Below are 10873 nucleotides of genomic sequence, written 5' to 3'. Positions count from 1 at the left end.
TATTTCTGCACATCTATAAATTTTTTCTATGTTATTATTTTCTGGCAGAGTGGGCCTTCTCTGGGTCCCGTCAACTAAACAATGTCGGTTGGCGGGCCCCAGGGGAAGAGCCTTCTCTGTGGTGGCCCCGACTCTCTGGAACCAGCTCCCTCCAGAGATTAGAACTGCCCCTACCCTCCTTGCCTTCCGCAAACTCCTCAAAACCCACCTTTGTCGTCAGGCATGGGGGAATCCCCCGGGCCTATATAATTTATGTATGGTATGTTTGTAGGTATGTCTGCTTAAAAATGGGTTTTCTTAACTACTTTAAATTTTAAATTGTAAATTAATAGATTTGTTATGAATTGTTTTATTATGTTGTGAGCCGCCCCGAGCCTACAGAAAGGGGCGGCATACAAATCAAATCAAATCAAATCAAATCAAATCAAATCAAATAAATAAATAAATAAAAATAAAAAATAAAAAAAATTAATTCAATCGTTTTCAAAATTTAATTCAATCATTTTTAATTTTATATTGTTCCAATAGGCAAGGGGAGGAAGAAAAATTCATATGAAAGGAATTCCAAGGAGGTTGTATATTTTTATCGAGATAGGTAACAACAGCCTAAGTACAAAAATAAATATCTTCTTATAAAGGTGTCATTAACAAAACAGTATTGAGCAAAAGTCATTTCGAGTCTATTTCACTTTGGATGAAAGAGCCTGTTTAAAACGTCTCTTAAGGTCCTGCACATTTGGAGATTTGGGACGCGGGATGATGGATGATCTCCTTTTGTCTCGACTGCCGTAACTGTGCTGTTTACTAACTTCTTTGCAAAGGTATTGGAAGACATCGTATACACCTTGATAGTTGTCGCTCGTCGAGACTTCCAGAAACACAACACCCAACTCATTGGCCAACTGTAGGCCATCATTTGCTGCAACCTGTCGGGAATGCATCAAATCCCCTTTGTTCCCTACAATGATAACTGGGATTTTTGAGTAAGGGCGAACCTTCTGGATGTGCAGAAAAAGTGGCCGGATGAACTGGTAGCTGTGACGGTCAGTAATTGAGTAGGCTAAGAGAAAACCATCGGCCCACTTGAGGCATCCAGAAACCGAATCCAGCACTTGCGGTAAGTCTTCTTGGATCTGAAAAGAAGGAATGATTATTTCCATACATTTATAAAGAACAGAAAAGGTTTCAGTTGCAGACATAGTTTCAATAAAAAAGCTCATCTCACAGTTGAAATATTCAGTGTTCAACCTTGATCTTCCTAATACAATGCAGTTGGATGCCTTGATGGCACAGCCTCGAAGCATCAAAAGAAATAATGTTCTTGGGAGTGCTCACACTTAATCCCAAATGGGTCATATGAATTTCTTCCAGCATTACTCGGAACAACACATAATTATAACTCCTATTAATGCTGTAACAAAATGCAACTATTTCTTGAATTGAGCCCAGGAGCTTTCTACATACTGTTTTCCTGAAAATAAGACATTGTCTTATATATATACCGTGGTACCTCTACTTAAGAACGCCTCTATTTAAGAACTTTTCTAGATAAGAACTGGGTGTTCAAGATTTTTTTGCCTCTACTTAAGAACCATTTTCTACTTAAGAACCCGAGCCCGGAAAAAATTCCCAGGAAATTTGAGAGCGGCATGAAGGCCCAGCCTGTTTCCTGCCATTCCCCCTTTAATCCCGTCCATCTTAGACTTTTCTGGGCTGCCAGAGGAGCTTTTCAGTGGTGTTAAAGGAGGCTTTGGCAGTCCAGAGCAAACAAAGCATTTTCCTTTCTCTGGGTGCTTGGAGAGGGAATAAACCTCTGCCAGCGCCCAGAGAAAAGAAATACTCCATTCGCTCTGGGCAGCCGAGAGCGAACGGATCGTTTTCCTTTCTCTGGGTGCTGCCCAGAGTCCCTCTTTTTTTTTTTAAGCCTTAAAGTTTTGAATTTTTTTGATTCCCCTCACCTCACCTTCTTCCTTCAGCAGCGACTGTCCTCCTCTTCTTCCTCCTCCTCCCACCCAAATTCCCAGCTTTTATTTCTTTCCTAATGGGTTTGAATGTATTATTTGCTTTTACATTGATTCCTATGGGAAAAATTGCTTCTACTTAAGAACATTTCTACTTAAGAACCTGGTCACAGAACGAACTAAGTTCTTAAGTAGAGGTACCAATGTATATATATTTTTCTGAACCCTGAACCATTTCTAGCTCGGCCTTATTACCAGGCCTTATTACCATGCTTGGTCTTATTATCTTATTTTGGGGGAGAAACAGGGTATTAAGGCACACATTTTAAATAACCCAAGAAATGGTAAGATGTTCCAGGGATTGCAGCCCTAGGAAAATTGATCTGGGCCACATTGATTATGTGGGATTTCTTTCTAATATATCTACAATGCGTATCTGCAAATTACATCCTAGTTTGATTGGAAATCCCAATTATTATAGGATACTTCAGATTGAAAGTTCTGAGAACTGGTAAAACTATTGTCAGTGACAACAATATTTGACTTCCTGGTTGTTTGTTAATGCGGTAAGAATTATAGCTTTATAGGTAATCCTCCACTTGCAACTAGTCACTTAGCAACCTAGTCAAGTTACAACAGTTCAATGCATACCCCAGGCTACTTCATCTCAGTTCTGAAGTTGCAATGTTCAGTGTCCCCCAGAGTCACATAATTTTGGGCACTTGGCAACCAGCCCATATTTGCTCCATGGTCCTCTGACCACAATTTACCTTGTGTTTTTCTGGAAACTGGTATTTTTTGGTTCCACAAGAAAACACCCCATAGCAAATATGGGTTTGCTTAAATGACCACACCATTCAATTAACAACCAGTGTGGCTAATTTGGTGAATTATTGAGATTTTAATTGGTCTTTTCCCCCTTGATTTGTATATTGGAAGGTGTTGGTGTTTTGAAATACTACAGCCTAATTAACTTGAGGCATTTAAAATTTGGATCAGCTCAAAAGATGTACAGTATTAGCGAATAGCATATTAATACAATACAGGTATTTATTATCCAGATGTCAAAAGTAAGGGAGGTAGCATTGGATTTGTATACCATAATTTTTAAAATTGAATTATTGATGTATTTAAACAATTTGATGTTGTTGGTACTTTACATTGTACTGTGATTGGTGAGAAAATTTTAAAAAAAAATCTGTGAAAAAATTAACAACCAATGTGTTCATGTCATGACCACTGCAAAAAAAAGGTCATAAAATTGAGTCTGGTCACAAGATGACCAGCTTTACTAATGTCAGAACGTATGACCTGGCTCAGTTGGAGACTGTTTAACTGCTTTAAGCAGCAAGAAGCATTGAATAAATGAGGCAGGATGACTGCGTAATAAAAGTCTAATCAGCTTTCCTTATATTTGTTTCCTCCTTCATAAAAAGTCATTTGAAGCAATCCGCAAATAAAAATAAAGGGAATAAATATGCAAATACAATGCCATAAAGAGCCCGCTGAGTTTCTGCAATATAGAGAAGCAAATTGCATTTGGCCACTATCAGAACCAACGCATTTGAAGATTATTTTGTACCTCCAGGCATCCTGGTGTGTCTTGGATCTGTAGAAACACTTGGTCACCTTCTATAGGAACAAGTCTTGAATATAGATTCCCTGGGAAAATGAACATGAAAGAAGCAAATGATACAATTGTACTTAAATTGGTGGCAAAGAAATAACCTAGAGCATGTGATGGCGAACCTATAGCACGGGTGCCACAGGTGGCACACAGAGCCATATCTGCGTTGCCCTAGCTCAGCACCACTGTGCATGTGTGTGCTGGTCAGCTGATTTTTGGCTCGCACAGAGGCTCTGGGAGGGCATTTTTGGCTTTCAGAGAACCTCCAGGGGGATGGGGGAGAGCGTTTTTACCTTTCCCTGCTCCAGGGAAGCTTCTGGAGTCTGGTGAGGGCAAAACATGAGCCTATTGGGCCCACCAGAAGTTGGGAAACAGGCCGTTTCTGGCCTCCAGGGGGTCGAGGAAGCTGTTTTCACCCTCCTGAGACATTGAATTATGGGTGTAGGCACTCGCACCTGAGGAAAAAAAGGTTCGCCATCACTGACCTAGAGAAAGAGGACAACTACTGGTCTCCATAATGTTGGTCCACAACACCCTAGAGATAGGAAGGCCACAAACCAAATATGATTGGGCCCTTAAACCAACCTAACAATATAACTACCAACAATTGTACTTGATTTCATTGCTCCACAGTTTCAGTTGTGGAGCATCTGAAAACTGGTGTAAACCTTAGACGTGAATTAAACACTTGATCAAGATTTCCTAAATTCTACCCAAGTCTTGGGGGCAGGGAAGGAAAATCCCACTCTCGCTGACTTCAGATCACTGTCTTACCTGCTACAGCTTTTATTCAAAACATTAACACAAGAACAGTTTTTTTCCAAACGCCATCACTCTACTAAACAAATAATTCCCTCAACACTGTCAGACTTTCTACTAAATCTGCACTTCTATTCTAATAATGTTTTTCTCATAATTCCTTTCACCCATTTCCTCCCATGTTGACTGTATGACTGTAACTTGTTGCTTCTATCCTAAGATTTTTATTAATATTGCTTCTTCATTGCTTATTTGACCCCTATGACAATCAAATGTATATTTTATTTTATGTACGCTGAGAGCATATGCACCAAGACAAATCCCTTGTGTGTCCAATCACACTTGGCCAATAAAATTCTGCTCAATTCTATTCTATTAAGTACAGCCCCCCAATCGACATTAAACCTGCTTCACAATTTATGCCGAAAAATCAATGCTGTGTAATGTAAGACTAAGATCCAGAATGGGATTCTGGAGCTTTTAGCTAGTTGGTAAATATCTTTCAAAGCCTTGTTTCTTCTTTCTCCTCCCTTCTATGAAGGCTAAATTTCCCTCGAACAGTGATGGAGAACCTATGGCACAGGTGCCACAGGTAGCACGCAGAGCCATATCTGCTGGCACGCGAGCTGTTGCCCTACCTCAGCTCCAACGTGTATGTGTGTGTGGGCCAGCTGATTTTTGACTCACAGAATGTCTGGGAGGGTGTTTTTGGCTTCCAGAGAGCCTCCAGTGGGGCCATTTTTACCGTCCGCCAACTCCAGGGAAGCCTTTGGAGCGTAGGGAGAGTAAAACACTAGCCTACTGGGCCCACCAGAGGTTTCGGGCCTCCAGACAACCCCCAGGGGGCGGGGAAAGCTGTTTTCATCCTCAAATGCAAATGCTGGCTGGGGAATTCTGGGAGTTGAAGTCCAGATATCTTTAAGTTGCCAAGGTTGGGAAACACTGATGTAGGGGAAACACCGACATTCCAGTATTGGGTTCCAAACTGGACGGGGGGGGGGGGGGTGGCAGCGTTCCAGTAGCAAAAAGGCAGCTGTGCGTGCAGCTCTGGGTGACCAGGAGGGCAGCGCACATGTCGGAGCAAGATTTAGCTTCTGCCCATGTACTGGAAGCAAAATCTTGCAAGAGGATGCGCAGGTGCGCCAGATTTTGGTGATTTTCTGCACATGCACAGAAGCAAAAAAAGAGCCGAAATCTCGCACACCGGTGCATCTTCTCATGAGATTTGCTTCCTGCTCATGCGCAGAAGCCAAGTCTCGCTCCAACATACACGCACCCGGAGTTGTGCGTGCATAGGGGAAGTAAGTTACAACCACCGCCTGCCGCTACAAGTCTGCGGAGAGGGGCAGCATACAAATCTAATTAATAATAATAATAATTATTATTATTATTATTATTATTATTATATTATATATATTTTATTATATTATATTATATTATATTATATTATATTATATTATAATATAATATAATATTATATTATATAATATAATATAATATAATATAATATAATATAATATAATATAATATAATATAATATAATATAATATAATATAATATAATATAATATAATATAATATAATATAATATAATATAATATAATATAATATAATATAATATAATATAATATAATATAATATAATATTATATTATATTATATTATATAATATAATACAGTATAATATATAATATAATATAATATAATGTTGTGGGACAGGAGAATCTTTTAGAATAAAACTCACCAGTGTTGGGTTCATAGTCTCCGATAAACCTTTTGGTGAGGAACCGTACAATCATAGCTGGGGAGGAAAAAAGAGAAACTTTTGTTGTTAAATGAAAACAGCTGGGGAAAAACCCTAATCAAGCGCCCTAACCATTTCTAGCAAGCAGCACGCCTTCCCACAGAACTTGGGCTATGGCATCTGGATTAGGAAACCAAACGAAAAACTTTGATGCCTGCGTGAAGGCTAGCTGTAGCTTAGCAGTTCAAATCTCACCACCGGCTCATAGTTGACTCAGCCTTCCATCCTTCCGAGGTGGGTAAAATGAGGACCCAGATTGTTGGGGGCAATATGCTGGCTCTGTAAACCGCTTAGAGAGGGCTACTTTTCTACTTCTTACAAGAGGAAGTAGAAAAGACGCCAGAATTCTTTTTATTAGGAATTCCTACTCAGAAATATAAAAAAGAAACCCAACATCTATTAAAACATATTTTAACGGCTGCCAGGGTAGCCTATGCTCAAAGATGGAAAGATACCGAAATTCCAAGAGATGAAGAAATAATAAACAAAATTACTGACTGCGCTGAGATGGATATGATGACAAGGCGGTTAAAGGGACAAGAAGAATCTGACTATTACAAAATTTGGTATAAATTTTATGAGTGGCTGGATAAAAGAATGCTATCATAAATATTGTAACGTATATCAGACGGTACAAAACTATGTGAACTTTTGCAAATAGTAATTATAGATAGTCTATACCTCTTTTTTCCTTTCATTACTTCTTCTTTTTTTTAATATAATCTACAAGACTCTTATTTAAATTTCCTAGACTTCTGAAAAATATGGAGCAGTTTGAGCTCCTTTTTTCTGTTGTGTTTTTTTTGTATGTGTCTTTGTCTTGTCTTGAAATTAAAAATCAATTTAAAAAAATTAAAAATAGAGAGGGCTGTAAAAGCACTATGAAGCGGTATATAAGTCTAAATAAGTCTCCTCACCTTCCACAAGAGTCTCAAGATTCATCTATGTGGCCAGGCATGGGGCCCTTAAACCTTAGCCCCCTGCCGACAAATGTATGTTTGTCTCTTGTGTGAATAGTAATGATTGATTTTTAATATTATTATTGGGTTTTTTAGAGTAATTAGTTTTAAAATTAATTGGATTAGGACGTTCTCATTGTTTTTTATATACTTTAAGCTGGCCCGGTTCCTCAGAGAGGGGCGGCATATCAATCAATCAATCATCAATCAATCAATCAATCAATCAATGCTATTGCTATTTTCTGTTTAATTCTATTAACCCTTCTGCTATTTTCTGCTTAGTTTTACTGCTGTGTGTGTGTGTACAGTGTTCCCTTGATTTTTGCGGGTTCGAACTTCGCGAAAAGTCTATACCACGGTTTTTCAAAAATATTAATTAAAAAATACTTCGTGGGTTTTTTCCCTATACCACAGTTTTTCCTGCCCGATGACGTCATTGTCATTGCCAAACTTTCATCTGCCTTTAATAAATATTTTTTTTAATAAACTTTAATAAATAAACATGGTGAGTAATAATCTAAATGGTTTCTAAGGAAATGGGAAATTGCAATTTAGGGGTTGAAAGTGTTAAGGAAAGGCTTGTGATACTGTTCATAGCCAAAAATAGTGTATTTACTTCCGCATCTCTACTTCACGGAAATTCGACTTTCGCGGGCGGTCTCGGAATGCATCCCCTGCGAAAATCGAGGGAACACTGTATGTTTCTTTTTTAGGATATTATTTTATTGCCATTATATTACTGGTTTTATTATGTATTTGATTCTATCTTAGTGCTATCATTTTTGTCCCATTTGTCAGCCATTCTGAGTCCGCTTTGGAATGAGCGGCATATATTTTATCATTACTTATCTAATGTTTTATTTGTACCATTTTCCATGCTATAATTGTTTGACAGAGAAACAAAAACAAACAGACAGACAGACAAATAAATAAATTACAATAAATAAAAACCCAAGAATAATGGATGTATTGCTTGAAAAGGAGCTACTTTAACCCACCCAACCAATTCATAGCTTCCAGCTTGCTCATCCCAAAGTCCATTCCACACAGCTGGGTTTTCATTCACTAGTTGATGGGCGTTTGCATTCCTGCATATTGTGTGGACATTCCTGCATATAGATGGGAATTGGAGACAGGATTTCACCTATCAGGGTTTCCCACCATCACCACCACCACCAACATTCCCACCTTTTCCCGCCTTCTGCGTTTCCCCAAAGAGTATCCTTCGTCTATTCCTTTCCAGCCCATCTATTTTCATTATCATTTTATTTTATTTATTTATTATATTTATTATATTGGATTGCTGCAAGAATGGTTTTATGATACATGTGATTTTAGTGATGTTTTTATTGGGTTTTTTTAGTAGTATTGTATTTATAACCTGTTGTTAGCTGTTCAGTGTCCATTTGGAGTAAGTGGCATATAAATGCAATCAATCAATCAATAAACAAATAAATAAACTAACAAACAAAAAAATAAATAAATTTGTCAAACAAGCATAGAATTATATTTTGTATTAATATAAAAAAGTATAAAGAAGTGATAAGACTCTCAGAGTCTTCGAAAAGGGGCGGCATACAAATCTAATAAATAATGATGATGATAATCATAGTAGTGATTATGATGATGATGATGATAATAATAATGATGATGATGATGATGATGATGATGATAGTAATAATAGTAATAGTAATAATAATATGGGCTACAAAATGGTGGGAGGTCTTAAGCACAAAACCTATCAGGAAAGACTTAATGAACTCAATCTGTATAGTCTGGAGGACAGAAGGAAAAGGGGGGACATGATCGAAACATTTAAATATGTTAAAGGGTTAAATAAGGTTCAGAAGGGAAGTGTTTTTAATAGGAAAGTGAACACAAGAACAAACGGGGCACAATCTGGAGTTAATTGGGGGGAAAGATCAGAAACAAGGTGAGAAAATATTATTTGACTGAAAGAGTAGTAGATGCTTGGAACAAACTTCCAGCAGACGCGGTTGGTAAATCCACAGTCACTGAATTTAAACATGCCTGGGATAAACCTATATCCACCCTAAGATAAAATACAGGAAATAGTATAAGGGCAGACTAGATGGACCATGGGGTCTTTTTCTGCCGTCAATCTTCTATGTTTCTAATAATAATAGTAATAAGACAGAGGGACAGGGACGGTAGTCACAATAGTGCGCTTACGCACGCCTCTCCACTCATCCGCGCGCTCCGATCTCCACCGCGGCGCAGAATTCTTCGCCCAACCAGATCCCCCAAGAAGCTGATCCTCGCCTCGCTTCCTTCGGGCCACTTACCGCTCTTCCCCACGCCCCCTGTGCCGAGCACGGCCAATTTCACCTCCTTGACGAGGAACTCGCTGGACGGGCATTCCTGGATAGGCGCTAAAAGATAATTTTGGGACATGATCGACGCGAACCGCATGGAGGGGGCGAGGGGAAAGGGCCGACCTTCCAGCCCCAGAATAGAATAACGGGATCGGTGGCGGCGGCGGCGGCGGCGGAGCGTTTGCACTCCAAAAACGCGTTCAAAGCGATCCGAGCAAAGCCCTGCAAAAAGCAGCTGTCAGGGAAGCGCGGACCGCGCGGTGCTTTTATAAAGTCCGCCTCCCAGTGCGCCAAAGCGCCACCTCCAGCCGCCGCCTCTCTTTGGGAAGGCCCGGCCTTGAGTACGCACGAGGGCGGCGAGTGGTACCCACGCCCCGGTTTCCCAAGTGTCGGCAGCCGTTAAAGACAATAGAAAGAGCCGGAGATGGTCAAAGAATAGCGGGCATCACCGGTGCCTTGTAAAAGCCGGGTTTTAATTATTATTTTTTTTACCGTATTTGGGCTGACTTCCGATGGAGGGGATGAATGTGGGTTCATGGAAAGCCACGAACGAATTTCCCATTTTCTTTAATTATATATTTATGTAATTATTTTATTATTATTATAAACGGTAACATACAGCAAACGAGATTGATATGCTGGATTTTGTATCATAACATCACAAATCGAACACTTCCCAAGCGTCTAGGACTGTGTGATGTATTTTCTTATGATGCCGGCAGATCCAAGTACGGTGGATATTATTATATTATTTATTATATTGTTGTTGTTGTTGTTATTATTAGGTATGTAGGTAGACAGACAGACATTTTTGATTTTTTTAAAAAAACCATTTATAACTTAGTTTTATAAAGAAAAATCCAGATAAAAAATATTAGAATAGAATAGAATACAATTCTTTATTGGCCAAGTGTGATAGATAGATAGATAGATGGTAGGTAGGTAGGTAGGTAGGTAGGTAGGTAGATAGATAGATAGATAGATAGATAGATAGATAGATAGATAGATAGATAGATAGATAGATAGATAGATAGATAGATAGATGATAGACAGGTGATAGACAGACAGACAAATATTTTTGGATTAAAAAAAAACATTTATAACTTAGTTTTATAAAGAAAAATCCAGATTAAAAATATTAGAATAGAATAGAATGGAATAGAATTCTATATTGGCCAAGTGCAATAGATAGATGGTAGGTAGGTAGGTAGGTAGGTAGGTAGGTAGGTAGGTAGGTAGATAGATAGATAGATAGATAGATAGATAGATAGATAGATAGATAGATAGATAGATGATAGACAGATGATAGACAGACAGACAAATATTTTTGGATTAAAAAAAAACATTTATAACTTAGTTTTATAAAGAAAAAACCAGATAAAAATATTAGAATAGAATAGAATGGAATAGAATTCTATATTGGCCAAGT

At 38.5% G+C, this 10873-nt stretch overlaps 1 protein-coding gene across 1 annotated transcript; it reads right to left on the bottom strand.

The window, feature by feature from the left end:
• Nucleotides 1–650: 650 nt before the first annotated feature.
• On the bottom strand, nucleotides 651–9541 carry RASL11A (RAS like family 11 member A). The gene is made up of 4 exons (XM_070751692.1): nucleotides 9415–9541; nucleotides 6090–6146; nucleotides 3544–3623; nucleotides 651–1133 (listed from the first exon to the last, which is right to left on the bottom strand). The coding sequence occupies exons 1-4, from the start codon at nucleotides 9539–9541 to the stop codon at nucleotides 681–683; spliced, it is 717 nt and encodes a 238-aa protein (XP_070607793.1). The 3' UTR covers nucleotides 651–680.
• Nucleotides 9542–10873: the final 1332 nt, after the last annotated feature.

The sequence above is a fragment of the Erythrolamprus reginae genome, chromosome 4 (genome assembly GCF_031021105.1).
Source record: "Erythrolamprus reginae isolate rEryReg1 chromosome 4, rEryReg1.hap1, whole genome shotgun sequence".
Classification (NCBI taxonomy): domain Eukaryota; kingdom Metazoa; phylum Chordata; class Lepidosauria; order Squamata; family Dipsadidae; genus Erythrolamprus; species Erythrolamprus reginae.
Note: the sequence above shows the minus strand (reverse complement) of the source record. Positions and strands in the feature narration are given on the sequence as shown.

What these genes read in the sequence shown, in the direction of transcription:
- RASL11A (XM_070751692.1), bottom strand. Translation starts at nt 9,541, where the DNA reads ATGCGGTTCGCGTCGATCATGTCCCAAAATTATCTTTTAGCGCCTATC. An exon ending in AGACTATGAACCCAACACTG is followed by an intron (nt 3,624 to 6,089) that starts GTGAGTTTTATT and finishes TCATTTTCCCAG; the next exon opens with GGAATCTATATTCAAGACTT. An exon ending in ACACACCAGGATGCCTGGAG is followed by an intron (nt 1,134 to 3,543) that starts GTACAAAATAAT and finishes CCTTCTTTTCAG; the next exon opens with ATCCAAGAAGACTTACCGCA.